General features: G+C 47.0%; 1 protein-coding gene across 2 annotated transcripts in view; it reads right to left on the bottom strand.

Annotated features, from left to right (window-relative positions):
- The window catches only part of LOC102947516 (carboxymethylenebutenolidase homolog), a 31,152-nt gene extending 7,895 nt beyond the window's left edge, over positions 1–23,257 (bottom strand). The window contains exons 1-5 of one of the 2 annotated variants that reach the window (XM_037893342.2): positions 23,081–23,257; positions 16,467–16,689; positions 7,334–7,441; positions 2,763–2,905; positions 2,130–2,221 (exon numbers count right to left, since the gene is read on the bottom strand). In XM_037893342.2, the coding sequence (XP_037749270.1) occupies positions 2,130–2,221; positions 2,763–2,905; positions 7,334–7,441; positions 16,467–16,681 (558 nt within the window). In that variant the 5' untranslated portion in view covers positions 16,682–16,689; positions 23,081–23,257. Of the gene's footprint in view, positions 1–2,129; positions 2,222–2,762; positions 2,906–7,333; positions 7,442–16,466; positions 16,690–23,080 lie in introns of those variants that run through there. The other variant, XM_043540266.1, reaches the window with a different exon arrangement.
- Between the last annotated feature and the right edge of the window lie 304 nt (positions 23,258–23,561).

Below are 23,561 nucleotides of genomic sequence, written 5' to 3'. Positions count from 1 at the left end.
TGATCATTTTCCTCTCCTCTAAGTGCTTCAGAATTGATTCCTTGAGGACCTGCTCCATGATTTTTCCAGGGACTGAGGTGAGGCTGACTGGCCTGTAGTTCCCAGGATCCTCCTTCTTCCCTTTTTTAAAGATGGGCACTACATTAGCCTTTTTCCAGTCGTCTGGGACTTCCCCAGATCGCCATGAGTTTTCAAAGATAATGGCCACTGGCTCTGCAATCACATCCGCCAACTCCTTTAGAACTCTCGGATGCAGTGCATCCGGCCCCATGGACTTGTGCTCGTCCAGCTTTTCTAAATAGTCCCGAACCACTTCTTTCTCCAAAGAGGGCTGGTCACCTCCTCCCCATGCTGTGCAGCCCAGTGCAGTAGTCTGGGAGCTGACCTTGTTCGTGAAGACAGAGGCAAAAAAAGCATTGAGTACATTAGCTTTTTCCACATCCTCTGTCACTAGGTTGCCTCCCTCATTCAGTAAGGGGCCCACACTTTCCTTGACTTTCTTCTTGTTGCTAACATACCTGAAAAAACCCTTCTTGTTACTCTTAACATCTCTTGCTAGCTGCAATTCCAGGTGTGATTTTGCCTTCCTGATTTCACTCCTGCATGCCCGAGCAATATTTTTATACTCATCCCTGGTCATTAATCTTCCACTTCTTGTAAGCTTCTTTTTTGTATTTAAGATCAGCAAGGATTTCACTGTTAAGCCAAGCTGGTCATCTGCCGTATTTACTGTTCTTTCTACACATCGGGATTGTTTGTCTCTGTAACCTCAATAAGGATTCTTTAAAATGCAGCCAGCATTTCTTTCTGATCTTTCATCCCCTCTTACCTCTGTTTGTCATCACTGTGTAGTTAGCTCAACTTGCCTACGTTGCAGATATATTTAGCAAGCTGAATGATCTAAATTTGTCCATGCAAGACCATGACACTAACATTCTGAATCTCTATGACGAAGTGAATGCTTTTATCAAGAAAACTGAATTCTGGAATTCCAAATGTGGAGACAAGGACTTTACCTGTTTTCCACTGCTTGAACAATGCACATATATCACAGAGAATTCTTTCCGAGGTATCTACCTGGTGGATCTTGCCCACATGTCCAGGGTCTAACTGATCACCCATATTTGGGGTCGGGAAAGAATTTTTTCCTGGGTCAGACTGACAGAGACCCAGGGGAGGGGGTTCACCTTCCTCTGCAACAAGAGGCACAGGTCACTTTCAGGTTTAAACTCGTGTAAATGGCGAATTCTCTGTAACTTGAAGTCTTTAAACCATAATTTGAGGACTTCAGTGACTCAGACAGAGGTTAGGGGTCTATTCCAGGAGTGGGTGGGTAAGTACTGTAGCCTGCAATGTGCAGGAGGTCAGACTAGACGATCACAATGGTCCATTCTGACCTTAAAGTCTATGAGTCCAGGCCCCAGTCTCTTTCAGCACATGGCTCTGATGGTGAGTGAGGCTCGGGAAGAGTACTGCATCAGTCACTACTGAAGCTATGTGTAGTAAATGAGGCAGGGGTCCACAGAACACAAATGTCAAATGCATCTACAAAAACCAGGCCCCCAGTCATTGTCACCAAACATCCTTTATCGAGCTGTCCCCATTTCAGTCCCTATTCAATACCTCCATCACTGGGAAAGCCTGGGAAAACAGCTGAGTCTTTCAGTGTCATGAGGCTTACCTAAATCCATGCTTTTGTGAACCAAGGTGGGATGTGAGTTCCATAGCCAGCTAGTCTGCTCAGAGAATGCCCCATTCCCGATTACAGCAGGGTGACAGCCTTAGCAACTCCAAAGGATCAAAATTGCTATGACATCTCAAGGGAGGGGTGAGATTTTGGAAAAAGCGGTTACCTGTGTTACTAATACCAATTCTGAGGCGGAAAAGGCAAAAAACTTTTTCAATGCCATTTTCTGGTTTTGTTTTGCCTTTCGTTCCTTGGTCCTTCACTCAGCTTAGACAATGAAAACAAAGGTAGTCAATTTCCATTTTCTTCTCTCACTCTCTGGTTCTCATGCACTACCACCAGGCTGTTCTGTGTTTCAGCTTCCAATACTGACGGGACAGGTTCAAGTCCAAAAAAGAAAATAATACTTATCAACAGAGGTTTCATTTAAAAAGCAACTTACTTGGTCAAGAGGAATGACATCATCTTTTTCACCAAAAATGAAAAATGTGGGCTTCAGTAAATTGTATCTGTCATCAGAGTCCCTGATTATTCCTAGGAAAAAATTCAAAAAAGTGTTTAAAATGTAGCGATACAGCTTCCAAGGTGAACTGTATATTCAAACACAAAGTTTCTCTTTGCTTCAGCAATATTCATTTCTGTTTCATTATTCAAATGTTTCTGCACCAAACACTAGGTGTACATCTCCTTTAAAATCACACAATTTAGAACACAGCTAAAAACCCCTTTGAGACACTCAAGAGAGTAAATCCCCTTCGAACTAACCCCTCAAGCAAAAGACTGAATATCTGAATTAATAAGATTTGCAAGTTATCCTGTGGGCTCCTTTGGACCAATGGGGGAAGCAAATTCTATTGTAAACAGCCAAAGAATTATAATCCAGGACTGTTAGCAAGGCTAACTCAGCTGACCTCATCTTTTGGGATAGAGCATAAGGAGAAGTCCATACCTGAAAGGAAATGTCACAACTTCTTTGCCAACTCAGGATGAAAGAAAGCACTCTTGGCCACCTCAGTTGGAACTCTTACACATATGTAAGTGAGCCTGATTGCATTCCCATGCATTTTCCACTTACCGTAGACAGACACACCTGCCTTTAACTCAGGATATTTCATCATCAGGTGATGTACGACAATTCCACCCCAGCAAAATCCGACAACACCAATCTTCTTTGCACTGCATTGCTGCTTTAGATACCTCAAGACAAATTCAGCTTCGCTACAACATATAAACAAAAGTGAACTAAGGAATCCATAGTAGAAACACTCCCTGAAAATCAGAAAAGAAAATACAAAAGTACATAAAATTGTCCCCCCCCACCCCCAACTTCTCTTACTGTGTTTGTTTTTAATTTATACATGCTTTTTTTAAAGAGAGATATTCGAGCCCGAGATTAGGGGCTGATAATCTAAAATGCAGGTTGACAACCATAACTCAGTTTCCAAAAAGAGATGAGTATTTAATATAATTAGTTCATCCAGAAAGGGACAAATGAGAGGAATGAGAGGAAGACATGAATAACACACATTAGAAGGAAATATAAATGTGTGGAAACAGAATAATTTATTACACTACAGACCTCAGAGGCAGAAGAATTAAAACTGATCTGTGAAGATGGCTCAATTCTTATCTTGTATATAAGTATTTTAAAAAGTGGTAGAGCAGTCCTTAGGGAATGCCATTAACTAAACAATTATTACGTTGATAACTGTAATTTAGCTCTTACACAAAATGTCTGGTGTACTGCAGGAAGGGAAGTGTAACAAACCTGGAAAAGGTCTGCATATTGCTCTAACAGCTGGATTTCCAAAACATGAGGTACTCCACCAACACCAGCCAGCCCAGAGGGAGCCATGACCACTGCAGAGGTATTAAAGCAGGGGTTCTCAAACTGGGAGTCAGGACCCCTCAGAGGGTCATGGGGGGGGGTCACAAGCTGTCAGCCTTTATCCCAAACCCCACTTCCTCTCCAGCATTTATAACGGTGTTAAATATATTTAAAAGTGTTTTTAATTTATAAGGGGGGGTTGCACTCAGAGGCTTGCTATGTGAAAAGGGTCACCAGTACAAAAGTTTGAGAACCACTGTATTAAAGGGAGTTGATATTGGGAAGGAGAGGGGAGATGTAACATCTGAGCCTACACCCTACCCAAACAACTCTTTACTTCAGACACTATCCTCTACTCCCCTGCACCTGGGCATGTGAAATATGAATCAGACCAACACAAGACTCTACCACCAGCCCCTCAGCACTAAAACCTCCAATGAAACGCCAGACACTTTGTCTGTCCAATTGGGACCAACATTTAGAACATGTAAGGTACAGGGAGGAAATGCCAGGCAGAGCCTAACACCTCCTCCCCTGAGCCATTGTCTTGTGCAGAGGAGGTGTGATGCTCTCCTACAAGCGGGTAATGAGAGCAATGAGCCAGGAGTATGCCGGATGTGGATCAGTTGTGTCTTCCATAATCCCTGCACTGCTTAACAAAACCGTGACAAAACCCTGAGGTTCCTGCCTCACCCCACCCCCTCTCAAAATCCCAAGAAAGAGATGTGCTTTGCAGTGTGCCCGGAAGGGTAACAAATCTGGGCTCTGAGGAAACAAGGGGGAAGTGAATTCTGAGGCCAAGGACCCTCATGGAAAGCACCCTGCCAATGGTTCCTTCTCATTTATACTCAGGAGACACCAACTCCAGCATCTTTGCTGATCACAGCTGTAGCAGTATGGCACAGGTGGGGGGGGGGGGGGAGAGAGCTGAGAATCTCACAGGCAACCAAGACCAAAACCATTTTAAGCTTGACATGTAGAAACTAACACCTTGAATTCCCTTGGAAGCTTATGAGAAGCTAGTGCAGTGCACTGGTGTAATTGTGCTTCCAACATGCAACTTAATAACTGCACCATTCTGCACCAGCTTCAGCTTCCAAAAGGTCCGAAGGTGTAGCCCTAAGTGGAGCACATGAAAGCAATCTAATCCTGAGGTGACAAAGACATGGATATTTGTGGCAATGTCCCTTCATCAAAGAGAAATGTCTTGCCAGGTGCAGATGGAATAAAACACTCTCGGCTACTGCCAGTACCTGGGCACCCAGGAGCAGCTCAGAATCTAACAATGCCCACGTGTACCAGTTTTATAAATAGCGGCCATGCTCTCTCAATGAGAGGTACTGGTACAATTCCTGCCAATTCTTCTGCCTGCTTCCACTGGCCACCAACATTCTCTCATCTTGTCTGGATTGAGTTGCAGCCAGCTATCATTCACGACCCTTTCTAATCACAGAGTAATTTGTTCTATTGCTCCAACCATACGATTGAGATGCAGATCTAAGTATCAGCAACACACTGAATAAATCAGACTCCGTATCTCCTCCCACAGGCCTCATGTATACACTGTACAAGAGAAATGACAATACAAACCCTATGGTACCCTGTAGGAGAGAGCCTTTGGGGAAGAGGAACAAATCCCCAAAACTACCTTTGGGATCTCTCAGAGGTACGCACAGAGCCATACAAGAGCAGCTCCATCGACCCTGCCAGGGTCCATAAACAAGCCAACAAAAATCTCATCATCAAATGACTGTTACAGAAATTGGCACAGACGCTATCTTTGTCCATTTCTGGGTGGAGGTTATCAACTAATGCAACCAGTGCACTTTCTATCCTTTACCCAGGTCCAGATTGACGTAAGTCAAGGTCAACTAAGGAATCAAGAAACTGCCACAGCTGCCCCACCACAACCTTCTCAATTACCTTTCCACAATAGTGGGATGAGGGACACAGCCCAATAGCTGGGCAAAGTTGATATCAAGGGTAGTTTCTTGAGCAGTGGCCTCACAATAGCATCTTTCAGAGCTACCGAAGCTCTGTCCCTTACCCCACCTACCACAGGGACACCCTGAAAATCTTAACTGACAATGCACCAGTACTTTCTTATTGGCCTTACTCAGCCAAGGAGGAAAAGGGTCCAACTCATAGGTTTTAGCATGAAGCACCTCAGCATCTCCATTACCTCAGTGAGCAAAACTAGCTGAAACCCAACCAGGGAAGACTCAATGCCTATCCCCTCAAGTTATTGTTCTTTCTTCCTTGCAATAAACAATTGAATCCAAATCCAAGCAATTTTGTCTGCAAAGTAATATGAACATTCTTGACAATAAAAAAGATTGTATTCTAACTATACATACTAACTCTCTTAGTTAGGCAATAAAGATTCATCCAGATGTCAACCACTTGGGACAGTTATGCTGTGCACAACTTTTCAGAAACTACGGTGGAACCAAGGAAACCTTTCCACACCACGGTTAGGATATAGATATTCAGGCCTGTCTGTGAAGTCCTATACTCTAAGAATTTAGGTGTATTCTTATCACTTGGCTAGTTATAGAGGTATAAAAGAAACAATCAAAATCACTGTCTGCCAGTGTAAGAGCCTTCTCTTACTGTGACAGTCTGAGGCCCTGTTCTTAGGCTAAGACCTTTGGCTAAGCAGCAGAGGCAGCCATAAGCTGGGAAGCGACCGGTCACATCCTCACATTCCAACCTAGTCACATTGAAAGAAGGTGCTATTGGGCTGTTAGGAATACAATCCTGTCCTGATAATGCCTATCGCCTCCAGAGAAAGGGAAGTGCCTAGAAGATGTAAAAGGAAACTTCGTTTGATAGCATTCTGTCTGGCAAGAACTCACTTATCAATAGCTGGGATGTGAAATCCTCATTTCTGTGTTTGTTCTATCACTGTAGTCCCCATTTCCCTATTGTTTGTCTGCATAATCTCTGTCTGGTTCTGTAATTGTTCCTGTCTGCTGTATAATTAATTTTGCTGGGTGTAAACTAATTAAGGTGGTCGGATATAATTGGTTACATAATCATGTTACAATATGTTAGGATTGGTTCGTTAAATTTCAGTAAAATGATTGGTTAAGGTATAGCTAAGCAGAACTCAAGTTTTACTACGCAGTCTGCAGTCAATCAGGAAGTGTGTGTGTGTGGGGGAAATGGAAACAGGGAATGGGGGTGCGGAAATTGGAATCATGCTTGGCTAAGGGCAGGAATGGGAACAGGGTCACAGGTGTAAGGCTCTGTGGTGTCAGAGCTGGGAAGGGGGACACTAAGGAAGGAAACTGGAATCATGCTTGCTGGAAGTTCACCCCAATAAACATTAAATTGTTTGCACCTTTGGACTTCGGGTATTGTTGCTCTCTGTTCATGCGAGAAGGACCAGGGAAGTAAGTGGGTGAAGGAATAAGCCCCCTAACAACCACTGTCATATAATCTTAAAATATTGATATGTTTCAGTTGGTCAGTCTCCGAAAGAGACTTGTGCCTTTGGCTGTCTCCTCTCTCACTTCAACTCTCACAGGTCATTTATAAGTTCTGGTGACCTGTGAGGAGGAAGCTGGTGGACACAATGTTTAGCAGCTATTGCACCAACATCCAAAGACTATAATAAAGTCCTATCAACAAATGACAGAGTTCTCTGCTGGAAGAGCAACCTCATCCCTTAAGGCAGCCTGGACCCCGGCACCACCAAAGGTGGAACATTTAAACCGGCCCATCAGGCTGGTAGGCTAGGTGCACCCCAATCTCAGACCAAAGAAAAGAATAGTTGATCCATGACAAGGGATGCCATCCCTCTTGAATCTTACTGGTCTATTTTTCTGGCATCTCGTGTTTTCAGCCATTCACCAAAAGTGGACCAGTCATCAGAAGGATTCCAAGGTTCTTTTCCCACAAAAAAGTCGGGGCAGATGGCTCTGTATGAAAAATCAAAGTAAGTTTATTTATCAAATCCTGAGATGTTTTGTGGTCTTTTAAACCAAGGAATGTTTCCATTAATCTGTGATATGGTAGTGATTTCACTCCCCTCAATTTTGTCCACAGTTAAATATTATTAATAATTCTTTAAAAGTATAAATAATTATTTTAAATATATATACAAATAAATATGATTTGCTTAACAATATTCCTTTAATGATTAAATCACATAAGCTCATTTGCCATGACAATGGGTATAGGGATACTCCCTTTTTCCAATCCTTTGTCTGTCTTGAATATTTACACTGAAAACTCTTTGGGGAAGATAACATTTCTTACTGTGTTTTTTACAATGCCAGCATAGTGGGACCCAGTCTGAGATGGGGTTTGAAGGTTCTACAGTAATACAAAAAATAAAATAGTTATTAACTGACCTCCTAAGGAATGACTGGGTGAAATAAATGGCCAAACTCAAGTGCTGATATCCTGATAGTCCACATTTCAGATTTTGTGGGCAATATCATGCTATCAGTGCCTACACAGAAGTCCCTGTCATAAATATAAAGGGAAGGGTAAACACCTTTAAATCCCTCCTGGCCAGAGGAAAAACCCTTTCACCTGTAAAGGGTTAAGAAGCTAAGATAACCTCGCTGGCACCTGATCAAATGACCAATGAGGCGACAAGATACTTTCAAAGCTGGGGGGGGGGGGGGAACGGGGACGGGACGCAAAGGGTTCTCTCGGTCTGTATGATGCTTTTGCCGGGACCAGAGCAGGAATGCAGGTCAGAACTCCTGTAAAGAGTTAGTAAGCAATCTAGTTAGATATGCGTTAGATTCTGTTTTGTTGAAATGGCTGACAAAATAAGTTGTGCTGAATGGGATGTATATTCCTGTTTTTGTGTCTTTTTGTAACTTAAGGTTGTGCCTGGAGGGATTCTCTATGTTTTGAATCTGATTACCCTGTAAGGTATTTACCATCCTGATTTTACAGAGGTGATTCTTTTACTTTTTCTTCAATTAAAATTCTGCTTTTAAGAACCTGATTGCTTTTCATTGTTCTTAAGACCCAAGGGTTAAGATCCATAGTGTTCACCTATGCAAATTGGTGAGGATTTTTATCAAGACTTCCCCAGGAAAGAGGATGTGCTGTGACCGGATACCTGTGTTCTCTGATAGTGATTGTCAGCCTACAGAAAAAACCTTTTAAAAAAAACCCTAACACCTTTGTCTCCAGGCAAATAGACAGAAAACCCTCTAGTTGCTCTTAGCTAGAAAAAAAACCCACGTCTTCAGGTCTGTGAAGAACTTGTGAATTTCCCTGCAGGAGGTTAACTACCCTGCCTTTAGGTAGAGAAAACTCCAGCTCACAAAAGGGAATTCCCTTTTGTCTCTGCTCTGGCCCCCAAGCAGAGACAAAAAAATTCTAACTGCTTTCACCTTAAAACCTGCTTTCAAGCAGCCCAAAGGAAAAAAAATGTACTTTTAAAATCTATGCTTTGGTTCACAAAAATCTCAAATTGATCTCAGAATGATTTCAAGTTAATCCCACTGCTCTGCCACCATGTCAAGGTTCCTTCCCCACTCTGAACTCTAGGGTACAGATGTGGGGACCTGCATGAAAGACCCCCTAAGCTTATTCTTACCATCTTAGGTTAAAAGCTGCCACCACCAAAGTGTTACACAAAGAACAGGGGAAGTGCCCACTTGGAAACGTCCCCCCCACCCCCCCAGCTCTCGGGTGTAAAGTTAGTTAAAAACAGAGAGGCAACCATGACAGAGCCCAAGGCAGAAACAGCTAAAGAGGCTTCCCACAGGAGAGAACTGGAGGCAGCGAAAGAGGCAGAAAAAAACCAAGAGGCTGCCCACAGGAGAGCTACGGAGGTAGAAAAAAAACAAAGAGGCTGCCCCCAGGAGAGCTATGGCAGCAAGGGAAAAAGAAATGGAGGAGAAGGAAAGAGAGAGGAAGCATGCCGAGGCGGAGAAGGAAAAAGAGAGGAAGCATGCACTGGAGTTGGACAAGGTAAGGGCTGGAGCGGAATCTACTGGATAACCCTAACCATCCTTCCCCAACAATCCACAAATGGGAGCGACTATGTCCACAGTATGATGAATCCAGTGATACTGCTGAATATTTTCTCACCTTTGAGAGACTGTGCACTCTCCATAAAATTCCTGAAGCTCACAAGATGACCACATTGGTCGCAAAATTGACTGGAAGAGCTCTGGACGTATTCAATAAGATGCCTATTGATGAGGCTTCTCACTATAATAAGTTCAAGGATTTGGTTTTAAAGCAATTTCAAATTACTTCTGAAATGTACAGAGTAAAATTTTGAACCCTTAAGAGAGGGCCTGGACTAAGTAATGTGGCTTATCTAAACCAGATGAAGGATCTGTTAGATAAATGGGTCCAAGGAAGGGGTGTCACTAGCTTTGATGGAATGTGTGATTTGATAGCTCAGGAGCAATTCCTGAATATGTCCAAGGAGGAAATAAAACAGCGTTTATAGGATAAGGAAATGGACTCAGCAGAAAGTCTTGCTTCTTATGCTGATCAATACGAGCAGTCCCAGCCCGCCAGAGAAGCGGGGCAAGCTGGAACAAAACAGGTAGAGGGAGGAACAACCCTGGTCGCAGTTGGAGCGGATACCAGGAGGGACACCTCAGACCACACCCTACTACCGGGGGCAGCCCAAGGCCCGAACTACACACAAAGGAATACTCCAGACACCTTATCGTCCTGCCACACCGTTCCCCAGCAACCCATCTCGCCCCAGTGACCCATCAGCTGGACAATGTTTTAAATGTAACGAACTGGGGCATGTAAAGGCCAATGGCCCCAAGAACCCCAACAGATTACAGTTCATTGCACTGGAATCACACCAGAGGTCCTCAGGCCCAGATACCTCCCAGATACCCTCAGAGTGGAGGGAAACTGTGAATGTGGGAGGGAAGAAGGTCACCGCGTGGAGGGACACCGAAGTGCAAGTGTCGGCTATCCATGCTTCCTTAGTGGACCCCAATTTAATCGACCCAGAGATCCAAGTGACAATTCAACCCTTCAAGTCCAACTCTTTCAATTTGCCTACAGCCAACTTGCCTGTCCAGTATAAGGCTGGTCAGGAACGTGGACTTTTGCAGTCTATGATGATTATCCCATCCCCACGCTGTTGGGGGAAGACTTGGCCAATCACGTGAAGCTAGCCAAGAGGGCGGGAATGGTCACCTGCAGCCAGGCTAAGCAAGCCGTCACGCCGAGCTCTGTTACGGAAACTTCTACCAGGACCCAGTCAGAGGTGATAGAACCGGACCCCATGCCAACGTCTGCAATAGCAGTAGTGGATCCAATCCCAGAGACCCAGACAGAGCCAACCCCAGAACCATTGCCAGCACTGAATCCAGTACTTGCAACCCCAATACCAGAGGGCCCCAGCAAACCTGAACCGGCAGCAGCTGATAACCCTATATAAGAGGCTCAGCTGGAGCCTGAACCCCAACATAGTGCACCACTGGAGAGTGGTTCACAGTCAACGGAAACAGCCCCATCCCCTACATCACTTCTAGAGGGACCAAGCATAGGTCCACAATCCAATGAGGAACTGATGTCTCCAGCATCAAGGGAACAGTTCCAAACCAAACAGGAAGCAGATGAAAGCCTCCAGAGAGCTTGGATGGTGTCATGGAGCAACCCACCGCCTCTCAGCTCCTCTAATCGATCCAGGTTTGTTGTAGAAAGAGGACTTTTATACAAGGAAACCCTTTCTGGTGGACACCAGGAAGACTGGCATCCTCAGACAGTTGGTAGTTCCAACTAAATACCGGGTCAAGCTCTTGAGCTTAGCCCATGATCATCCTAGTGGCCATGCTAGGGTAAACAGGACCAAAGACCGTTTGGGGAGGTCATTCCACTGGGAGGGAATGGGCAAGGATGTTTCTACCTATGTCCGGTCTTGTGAGGTATGCCAAAGAGTGGGAAAACCCCAAGACCAGGTCAAAGCCCCTCTCCAGCCACACCCCATCATTGAGGTTCCATTTCAGCGAGTAGCTGTGGATATTCTGGGTCCTTTTCCGAAAAAGACACCCAGAGGAAAGCAGTACATACTGACTTTCATGGATTTTGCCACCCAATGGCCGGATGCAGTAGCTCTAAGCAACACCAGGGCTAAGTGTGTGCACCAGGCAATAGCAGACATTTTTGCTAGGGTAGGTTGGCCCTCCAACATCCTCACAGATGCAGGAACTAATTTCCTGGCAGGAACTATGGAAAGCCTTTGGGAAGCTCATCGAATCATAGAATATCAGGATTGGAAGGGACCTCAGGAGGTCATCTAGTCCAACCCCCTGCTCAAAGCAGGACCAATCCCCAATTTTTGCCCCAAATCCCTAAATGGCCCCCTCAAGGATTGAACTCACAACCCTGGGTTTAGCAAGCCAATGCTCAAACCACTGAGCTAGCCTCCCCTCACGGGGTGAATCACTTGGTTGCCACCCCTTACCATCATTAACCAAATGGCCTGGTGGAGAAATTTAATGGAACTTTGGGGGCCATGATACGTAAACTCGTAAATGAGCACTCCAATGATTGGGACCTAGTGTTGCAGCAGTTGCTCTTTGCCTACAGGGCTGTACCACATCCCAGTTTAGGGTTTTCCCCATTTGAACTTGTATATGGCCGTAAGGTTAAGGGGCCATTACAGTTGATGAAGCAGCAATGGGAGGGGTTTACACCTTCTCCAGGAACTAACATTCTGGACTTTGTCACCAACCTACAAAACACCCTCTGAACCTCTTTAGCCCTTGCTAAAGAAAATCTACAGGATGCTCGAAAAGAGCAAAAAGCCTGGTATGATAAACATGCCAGAGAGCGTTCCTTCAAAGTAGGGGACCAGGTCATGGTCTTAAAGGCGCTCCAGGCCCATAAAATGGAAGCGTCGTGAGAAGGGCCATTCACGGTCCAGGAGCGCCTGGGAGCTGTTAATTATCTCATAGCATTCCCCACCTCCAACCGAAAGCCTAAGGTGTACCATATTAATTCTCTAAAGCCCTTTTATTCCAGAGAATTAAAGGTTTGTCAGTTTACAGCCCAGGGAGGAGATGACGCGGAGTGGCCTGAAGGTGTCTACTATGAAGGGAAAAGTGCTGGTGGCGTGGAAGAGGTGAACCTCTCCATGACCCTTGGGCGTATGCAGCGACAGCAGATCCAGGAGCTGTGCACTAGCTACGAGCCGACATTCTCAGCCATCCCAGGACTGACTGAACGGGCATACCACTCCATTGACGCAGGCAATGCTCACCCAATTAAAGCCCAACCTTACCGGGTGTCTCCTCAAGCTAAAACTGCTATCCTGGATCTCCCGTTCTATATGCTACAGATGGGGGTAATCCGCCCCCCTGGCAGTGCATGGGTATCTCCAGTGGTTCTAGTTCCCAAACCAGATGGGGAGATACACTTTTGCATGGACTACCATAAGCTAAATGCTGTAACTCGCCCAGACAACTACCCAATGCCACGCACAAATGAACTATTAGAGAAACTGGGACGGGCCCAGTTCATCTCTACCTTGGACTTAACCAAGGCGTACTGGCAGGTACAGCTAGATGAATCCGCCAAGGAAAGGCCAGCCTTCACCACACAGGTTGGGCCGTATGAATTTAATGTACTCCCTTTTGGACTGCGGAATGCACCCGCCACCTTCCAAAGACTTGTAGATGGTCTCCTAGCGGGATCAGGAGAATATGCAGTCACCTACCTTGACAATGTGGCCATATTTTCAAATTCCTGGGCAGAACACCTGGAACATCTACAAAAAGTCTTCGAGCGCATAAGGGAGGCAGGACTAACTGTTAAGGCTAAGAAGTGTCAAATAGGCCTAAACAGAGTGACTTACCTTAGACACCAGGTGGGTCAAGGAACTATCAACCCCCTACAGGCCAAAGTGGATGCTATCCAAAAGTGGCCTGTCCCAAAGTCAAAGAAACAGGTCCAATCCTTCTTAGACTTGGCTGGATATTACAGGCGATTTGTACCGCAATACAGCCAAATCACGGCCCCACTGACGGACCTAACCAAAAAGAAACAGCCAAATGCTGTTCAGTGGACCGAAGAGCGTCAGAAGGCCTTTAACCAGCTTAAAGCGACACTCATGTCTGACCCTGTACTAAGGGCCCCAGACTTTGACAAATCATTCCTAGTAACCACAGATGCGTCTGAGCATGGTGTGGGAGCAGTTTTAATGCAGGAAGGACCGGATCAAGAATTCCATCCTGTCGTGTTTCTCAGCAAGAAGCTGTCTGAGAGGGAAAGCAACAGGTCAGTCAGTGAAAAAGAATGTTACGCCATTGTCTACGCTCTGGAAAAGTTAAGCCCATACGTTTGGGGACGGCGTTTCCACCTGCAAACCGACCATGCTGCGCTACAGTGGCTTCATACCGCCACGGGAAATAACAAAAAAACTTATTCGGTGGAGTTTAGCTCTCCAAGATTTTGATTTCGACATCCAACACATCTCAGGAGCTTCTAACTAAGTGGCTGATGCACTCTCCCATGAAAGTTTCCCAGAATCAACTGGTTCAAATCGTCCTTGAGATGTGGAAAATATTTTTCGTCTTTATATACTTGGTAGTATATTTAGAGGTGTATGTGTCTTATTAACTCTGTTTTCTCCTAGAGCTCCAGGAAGAAATCACAGCCAGCGTTTCACCCTAACTGTGATTTGGGGGGCGTGTCATAAATATAAAGGGAAGGGTAAACACCTTTAAATCCCTCCTGGCTAGAGGAAAAACCCTTTCATCTGTAAAGGGTTAAGAAGCTAAGATAACCTCGCTGGCACCTGACCAAAATGACCAATGAGGAGACAAGATACTTTCAAAGTTGGGGGGGGACAGGGACGGGACGCAAAGGGTTCTCTCGGTCTGTATGATGCTTTTGCCGGGACCAGAGCAGGAATGCAGGTCAGAACTCCTGTAAAGAGTTAGTAAGCAATCTAGTTAGATATGCGTTAGATTCTGTTTTGTTGAAATGGCTGACAAAATAAGTTGTGCTGAATGGGATGTATATTCCTGTTTTTGTGTCTTTTTGTAACTTAAGGTTGTGCCTGGAGGGATTCTCTATGTTTTGAATCTGATTACCCTGTAAGGTATTTACCATCCTGATTTTACAGAGGTGATTCTTTTACTTTTTCTTCAATTAAAATTCTGCTTTTAAGAACCTGATTGCTTTTCATTGTTCTTAAGACCCAAGGGTTAAGATCCATAGTGTTCACCTATGCAAATTGGTGAGGATTTTTATCAAGCCTTCCCCAGGAAAGAGAGTGTAGTGCTTGGGGGGATATTTTTTTTTTGGGGGGGGGGGGGGAGGAGGAAGACGTTTCCAAGTGGGCACTTCCCCTGTTCTTTGTGTAACACTTTGGTGGTGGCAGCTTTTAACCTAAGATGGTAAGAATAAGCTTAGGGGGTCTTTCATGCAGGTCCCACATCTGTACCCTAGAGTTCAGAGTGGGGAAGGAACCTTGACATGTAATGGGAAGTTCTGTTTAAACAATGCTGACACAAAATGGCCCTGTATTATTAAGCTTAATGTGAGATTTAAACATGAGCTATACGTAATGTCACTTAAATTCATTCTCCAAATAATAGCCTGATTTATCACCCAGGATTGCACTACAAATATTGAACACATTCCTCTCCACAGGAGCAAGCCTGTTGAGATAACACAGGGTATTTTCCTTAACAAGGGCCCTGAAATTCAGGCTCAAGGGCTCTCCGTCCCAGTGATGCTCTGTGGGGGAGGAGCAGGAGGTTGGAGAGCACTTAAAATAAACTCCTGCGTTCCTGCCACTAGATGGTAATGTGCCAGTCCAACCAGTCACATCCTACACTGAATGCCCACCCTGCTCATATCTCTGTGTACTCAGCCAGTTAACTACCTTACACGAGAGGGAGCCAAAAGCTGCCTGCCTCCCAGCTTTCCACTCTCTCCCCACCTTGCGAGGGAAGTGCAAACATCAGACGATCAGAAATTAATGGGCAGTGGAGAGATAGTGAGCTACAGACCCAAGGTGGACAAGCTTTGGAGCATACACAGAATTCAAACAGAGAATTCTTGTCCTGCTGATTGACGCATTCAACTACTAGATAAAGCCAAACCAGATTATAGGATAGGCACTAGTTCCAAAACCAGACCTCAGTTTCTTGAGATTAACAATTGTCCTTCGCTGCCATTAATTTTAATTCCATTTTCCTCAATGGGCTGCAGCCACTAAAGGGGGCCAGCACTCAAAGCCAGAACATTACAAAATTAGGCAGAGGCCCACTTTTCTGGAGCAGAGGTCAAGTTCCAGCTCCCCAGGTGTGGTTGTAATTACACAGTAACTGCCTGTTTACAGCACATGGATTTGCTAGAAATTGGTACCCCACTGTTGGATTTAACTCTTATGAACCTCAGAAGCTTGAGACAAGCTGTTTCTAGCTGGGAGCAGGGGAAAGAAGGATAGTATGCAATGCACTAGTGCATATAGTCCATTACATCTTTTTGGCAAAAATTAAAAGAAAAACCATCATGTAGTTCAGACTAAAAGATGTTTTGTTTTAAAGAGAATTTGCAAAACCTTATATGAACATGCACTTCTTGTTATTGTTTAATTAAATTTCAGTGAAAGCTGTTTAATTTTTTTAATCACCCACATTGTTTGACATTCAAACACAACAGCCTTTGTTGGTGCTTCTGTTAGTGCACTGCACCTTGACATTTCTCAGAACTCTGCTTGTGCAGCCACTATGTTCTGACAATTGCTGTGCCATGTCTGACAACAACTATGCAGAGGAGACCCGCTGTATACTGCGGTCTCTCAGGAAGAGTCCACTTTTTCTTCTTTTGTCTTCTTTGTTCTAAATAAGTCATTCAGACTGAAAGTATAAGGTTGCTCCTAGTGTATGGAAGACACCATAGACCAGGTCATAATTTGGACCTAGTGAACTTGAGAATGTCTCTTTAGGAAGAAAACAAGAAAAAAGAATTGCTTACATGTATCCATTAGCTGCAAGCATATCAACCATGTATCTAGTATTTGGGAGTTGCCATCCAAATATATCTTGAATCACAACCACAGCTTTTTCCGTGCTGGCGGACGGTTTGCAAATGTACGCCTTGATGTGCTCCACTTGCACTTCATGCCCAAGGCCCCCATACTCAAACCTGTCTCCAATGTCACATGGGCATGGTCTCGCTTCATTGGCCATCTGGAAATCTGATGTGAAGTTAAAAGGACAAAGATTCATATATCTCAAAGTACTGTAACTGACCCCACTACAGGGCATCACTGCAACTGCCGTAGTACAGAATGCCCTCTAGATGTCTGATAATAGGATGTGCTGTGTACCACCGGCTCAGAGGCATATGGTATAGGCACTCCATGCACTAGGCTCTACAGTACAGAGGCCACACATCCAGTACTGAACTGGGCAGTCCTCTTTTTGAGACGTTTGTCCCCTGTCCAGTACTGGGATAAAACCAAGTGTGGTTTTGTCTAATATTGGACGGGGATACCGCTCCGCACCCTCTGGCTCTTACAAATGCCCCCCATGTGGTATTCTGGAAATGTGAGAGTGGCCACCTTGCTTAACAGGCTGTAGCCATCAGTGGGTCCTCATAAATGTTCATGGAGTCTAAGTGTAACAGGAGAGAACTATATTGGGGGAAAATAAATACCATGAGGGCACTCACTTTAACAGCTACAAAATTCAACCCACAGTTCCCAGCTCTGTGCCTGGGGCAATCCACTGGAAGGGTAACTGTGTTTCATTGAGATCCCTCCACACCATGCTCTGGCCACCCATATGTGTAGCCATCTCACACCTCCTACCTATAGGCTGAGGCCCTGTATCATGCCGCTTTTGTGAGCCCCTTGTCCAACCTTCAGTCCCAGCTCTCATTCTGCCTGCTACCCAGCCTTCCCTCCACACAGACAGCAGCCAGGCTGCTGCTCCTGCTCACATGCCTGGTCCCTTCGAACCTCACCGTGTTACTTCCTTTTCCTGTACCTAAGATATTATAGAGCCTTCTTCTGGCTAGCTCCTTTCCCTCCAGCTCAGCCAGGGAGAGCACTAGGTACCCAGTAATGAGCCAGCAGGTCTGTTACACTTTTCTTCTAACTCAGATTAGGTAGAAATTAGACTTGTGAAAAAGGAGTCTGATGACATCAGCAGTCATCAGAAGGGCCCTATTGCACCAGCTTCTGTGTTTCCCTCCAGCTCTCTCTAGTTGGCTCCTCCCAGGAGGGTCTCTCTTTCCCAAGCCCACATGGCTGGGAGGGAGCAGTAGGGCCACAGGGGCCTTGGTGCCTTTGGAGAGCAGGGGGGAATCTCCCCTCACAATTCTGCCTTGGGCAATTTCTCTCTGAAGCTACCCAGGCAAATTTAAAGTGAACTGGGCTTTACAACAGGGAAATACGTAATTCAAGCACAAAGATGTGAATAGCCAAACACCCCGCTATCAGGGATGGATTAACACAGGGACTTTAGAGGCTGCAGCCCAGGGCCCCAGGCTAAAGGGGGCCCCGGTGCAGCAGGGCTCAGGCAGGCTGCCTGCATGCCGTGGCCCCATGCTGCTCCCGGAAGCAGCCAGCTGCTGGCATGTCTCTGCAGCCCCTGACGGGTGGGGGGGAGAGGGGGGGAGTGGCTCCGTGCACTGCCCCCGCCCCCAGCACCATCTCCACAGCTCCCATTGGCCGGGAACCCCAGGGGCTTGCCAGAAAACGGTCACTTCTGGGAGCAGCTTGCGGGCAAAGCATGCAGACAGCCTGCCTGAGCCCTGCTGCGCTGCTGGCCGGGAGCCACCTGTGGTAAGCGCCTCCCGGCCGGGGCCTACACCTTGCACCCCCTCCTGCACCCCAACCCTTTGCCCCAGGTCAGAATCCCCTCCTGTACCCAAACTCCTTCCCAGAGCCCACACCCCTCACCCTCTCCTGCACCCCAACACTCTGTCCCAGCCTAGAGCCCCCTCCTGCACCCAAACTCCCTTCCAGAAAGAAACTAATATAACAGCTGTTCTAGGGTAAGAAGTAGGCTATTTTGAATTAACTCAGCTATATTCTATATATTTTAAGACTGAAATGTTACCACAGAATGGCTTTATGTTAATTAAAAGGCAAATTTAGTATAGCGTTAATAGCCTCGATGCCATAATTGTGATTGTTTTGTTTTAAATTAGGAAAAAGACTTGTATACAGGAGTCCCACAAAATCTAATAGCCCTGGGCCCACAGGAGAGTTAATCCGTCCCTGCCCCCTATACATTTGTTTTCCCACAAATAATGGAAGAAGCCACCCCTCTTTATTACTTAATGGCTACTGAAAGTCGGCTCCACCACCGTACAGTATAGGGCAGACAAAGCTTTTGGGGATCCTGGGGGAAACTGCCTCAAGCTCAGCAGCTGTGGAAATGAACCTGAGCTATGTTTCTGACTGGGTCAGTTGAAGAAGGTGGACCTCACCACTCAAATGGTGGGTGAACACCACCCCTTTAAAAATAAAACTAAACGGTAAATGGATTTTGGCGAGATCTGGTGTTTAGGCAGAGGGTGAATGTGTGGCCACGTTATATTCATCCCCACACCTCCTTTGTTCCTCCCAACATGGAGCTGGGCTAGATAGAGTCCCGGCAATGCTAGAATCTGGATATCTGCTATCCCTGCTCCTTCACCTCATTCCCTCTTCACACCAGTACTACCCACCATGCCTTCCTTCAGCCTACTTCCCCTGCTGCACTACTCCAAGCAAGCAGTCCCCTCCCCCCGCCAATCTCTCATCACAGAACACTGGCCTACAGGGGATACAGACAAGGGCACGCAACTGACATCAGAGGGAGCAGCTGCCACCAATTAGGAAGAAACTACAATCCCCAAGAAAATCCGAAGACAGACTCCAAGTTGCTAGATAGGAGGCACTTCAAGGGTTCTCTTCCCTATTAGGAATGCTGCTGCTGCTCTTTGAAGCACTGGAGGAACAAGTTTACTGGCTGCTAGCATCCATTTAATGCTGTTTCTTAATTGATATGTATTTGGGTTGCACAGGGCATATCTCCTGTTAACTATGTTTTTGTTTGATGAACTTCATTTTAATGTGAATTTGTACAGATTGGTTCACTAAAATTTAACTAACAAAAATAAATTATTCCCATGAGATAAATCCAGCCCTCTGAAATTAATGCTGACTTATGGAGAGTGGATTCCATTAAGCAGCCTGGTATACCACTACTTCTATTTCTTTCTATGGTAGAAAAAAATCTTATTTGACAATGAATACCATGCATATAATACCCCCAAGATACAGTTCACACCTTGCTTTTTAGAACTGGCAGGTTTATCAAGTTCTAATAATATCCCAAAGGCAACATCATTGTGCAAGCTTTGGGAAGCGATTGTCTGGCATGTTGGATCTTGCAAATAAAAACTTTTATCAGTGTGAAAAAATACAGTAGGATCACGCTGTGTCTGCATTTGTTAGTCACAATCAATTCATTGATGTTCACTAACCGTGGTGTTTCGAAAAAGGTCCTGAATTCTACACTTTGTTACAGAACTGCTGATTAGATTATGACAATGCACTGTGCTTTGGTGTAAACTTAAACACAATTCAGTGGCTTCAGCTGGTGCAGACAGCTGCCAGGATCCCTCTGCCCTTTTTATATCAATGCACTACTCTACCTATCTATTACAGCCAAAGGGTTAGTAGTTATATTTAAAGCCCTGAATGGCTTATACTAACTACCTCAGAGATCCTCCTCCTGGCCAGTCTGTGGGTCCACCTTGTGGACATTTCCTGGAGTGAACAAACACATGACAGATGTTCATCACATTGCTTAATGCACTACTCGTAGGCACCCAGATACTACAGTGATGAGGGTGGTCATAAGAACCTACATAGAACAGAAGAGTAAGCTTTATTGTCGGAGACCAACAGCAAGGAATTACCATTTGAAGGTCTCCTACATTGTAGAATACGCCCCATCAGATGCTCCATCGAGCTCACGGCATATTTATACTGTTACATGCAGGCCTTTAATGAAATACTGGCACTTTTAACTTTAACTAAGTTGATGTGGAAATGGAGTAATGCTTCAGTGATTCAGGGCTTTGGACTCCTCTGTTTTTCATTATTGCAACCAGGACAAAGCGACAACACATTCAACAAAATCTCATTCCTGCCTTCGGGCAAGTCCTGCTCCTATCTGAATCAAAAATGGAGTATGGGGAAAGGAACGTAGTTTGGGGAACACATACATGGAGTTTGCACACTGCCTGCAAGCTCCCTGACTGTCCCCATGCACAAGGTTTTGGGGCTTAGAGGTGGGGCAGGAAGGAAAGGGACCAGTGGATCAAACACTATGCAGATACATCAGCCATTAGCACTTGCAGAGCGGGGACATGGGAGCAACTTCCCAAGGGCCACAGCAGCCATTACACAGCAGCTCTGTAGCTGCTTCACAATCTGGGAGAGGGGAAGGGGTGATAATTGCCTCCTCCTAAGTACCCCTAGGAATCCCCTGCACTAAACCTGGCCAATCAGGCTCGCTGTGTGCAGGAGGATTTAGCCCTTACAGCACAAATAGGTTTCACTGATTCATAGATTATAAGGCCAGAAGGGCCCAATGTGATCATCCAGTCTGACCTCCTGTATAACACAGGCCATAGAACTTCCTCCAAAATAATTCCTAGAGCATAGCTTTTAGAAAAACAACCAACCTTAATTGAAAAACTGCCAGTGAGCTCTTCTGCAAAACTAGTTTATGTAACCTTACTGGTCAGTGCAAGTTATGTGTCTGCCTCTGTACCTGATCCACAGAGGATAGGAGTTTGTTACAGCCCGTGATTACAGAGCATGGATCTTGAGTGCAAGCTGTAAAGACTCCTGCTTTTAGCTGTGGAGGTCCCCAGTGATGTCCAAGGTGGAGGCTGTCACACTTACAGCCCTTCCCACCTCTGTCATTCTGCTTTCTGCTGTGGGGATAGAGACTGTAGGAAAGATGCTATATTTATATTTCCAAGATGTGTTTTAGAGTGATAATTTAACAGAACTTGCCAACAGGACGACAGTCTAAATTTGGGATTGGTAACAGTATTGGGGGGGGGGGGGGGGAATGCTGACTGTCTCCCTTCTTCTCTGGATTTTGTGCTTTCTTGAAAACCAACAGAAACATTTTACCAGTGACACTCCCCTCCCCCTACTTTCTTAGAAAACCCACTTTATTAGCATTATTAAAAAGCCTAAAGTCTTCAGGGGGCTGTTAAGAGACAGACACTCTGCTGTTGTCCTATAGCAGTGGTTTTCAAACAGCAGGTCGTGACCCAGTACTGGGTTGTGGAACGTAAGGCACTGGGTCGCAGCAGCTCTGATCAGCACTGCCGACCAGGCCATTAAAAGTCCCATTGGCGGTGCTGCCCGGATAAGGCAGGCTAGTCCCTACCTGTTCCGACACCGTGCAGTGCCCCAGAAGCAGCCAGCAGCATGTCCAGCTCCTAGGCAGGGGGGCCACAGGGCTCTGTGCACTGCCCCAGTCCCGAGCACAGGCTCTGCATTCCCATTGGCCAGGAACGTGCCAATGGGGGGGGGGGGGGGAGAAGGCACCTGCTGGCGAGAGTCACGCTCCTCCACCTATGAGCCGGACCTGCTGCTGTCTGCTTCAGGGGTGCAGCATGGTCCGTGGTGCCAGGACAGGCAGGAGGCCTGCCTTAACACCCCCGCTGCGCTGTTGACTGGCAGCCGCCCAAGGTAACCCCTTGCCCCAATCCACTACCCCAGCCCTGAGCCCCCCCAAACCTAGAGCCCCTTCCTACACCTCAAACCCCTCATCCCCGGCTCCACCCCAGAGCCTGCACCCTCAGCCCAGAGCCCTGACCCCAACCCCTGCCCCAGCCCAGAGTCCCCCTTCCACACTGTGAACCCCTCGTTCCTGGCCCCACCCTGCAACCCTCACCCAAACCCTCTGCCCCAACCATGAGCCCCCCACACACCCCAAACCCTTCATCCTCAGCTCTATTGGGTCACGGGCATCAACAATTTTCTTCAACTGGGTTGCCAGAAAAAAAGTTTGAACGCCAGGGTCCTAGAGCCTGCCTGGGTAGCGGGGCTGGCGGACGCCCAGGAAAGGCGCGGAGTGCCCCGGGCCCAGTCACATGAGACAGTCCCCTGCAGGCCAGACCCGGTTTGGCCAGAGGGAGGACGACAGGATCGGTGCCTGGGGCGGCACGGTGACCTGTGCTACTCCCAAACCGCTTGGTTTTAGGGTGAGGAAAACGCAACAACACCCTGTCGGCAGCTGTGTTTCCTGCCTGCCCCCTGCGGTCGCAGCCGGGCTCCCTCCATACCCGCGCGCTTCCCCCGCAGCCCGCGCATCACCGCAGCGCGGCGGCCAGCGGGGTCGGGCCCGTGTCCCGGCTCTCCTGAGCACCCTGCTCACAGCGACTCGGCTTAACGTGGGGCTTCTCGCTGCGGGGGGGGGGGCCGTTCTCAGGAGCCGGGTCCAAGCCCCAGCCGGCCTGAAGCCCCCCGCCCTGCCCCGGGAGGGAGCGGCCGCTGCGTGGCTGGCCCCTACCCTGGCTCCGGCCCCCCGGGAGCCTGGCTGCTGCGCCCCGCCACCCACCTGGAGCGCAGGGCGCTGACCGCCCCTTCCCGCGCAGCAGGAGCCGGAGACGCGGCTGCCTCCCTGCGGAGGGCGCTGCGCTCTCTGCGTGCTCCTGTCCGCCGCCGCCTCCCAGGCCCCAGCACCTCGGGCCCTCGGCTCAGCGCCCGCGTCCCGGCGCCTGCGCCTGCGCTTATTATACAACCACAGAGCAAAACAGGAGCGAGCGGGCAGGGGCGGGGCCGGAGGCTTCCCGGCAGGGAACTGTCTGGTACATAAGAATGGCCAGATTGGTCAGACCAATGGTCCAGCTAGCCCAGTACCCTTCTGCCCCGGTGACTGCTCAGCTGCTTCAGGGGGAATGAACAGAACCGGCAATCACCCTGGCAGCCAGTCCAAGCTGCTGGCGGTCAGAGGTTGAGGGACACCCTTGTGCCCTCAACTGAGTAGGGAGCAGCGTGTTTATAGCCCTGCACTGCCAAGGGAAAGGTACCATAAAATC

This window comes from Chelonia mydas, chromosome 2 (genome assembly GCF_015237465.2).
Source record: "Chelonia mydas isolate rCheMyd1 chromosome 2, rCheMyd1.pri.v2, whole genome shotgun sequence".
NCBI lineage: Eukaryota > Metazoa > Chordata > Testudines > Cheloniidae > Chelonia > Chelonia mydas.
The sequence above is the reverse complement of the archived record's forward strand: the minus strand, read 5'-3'. Positions and strand labels throughout refer to the sequence as shown.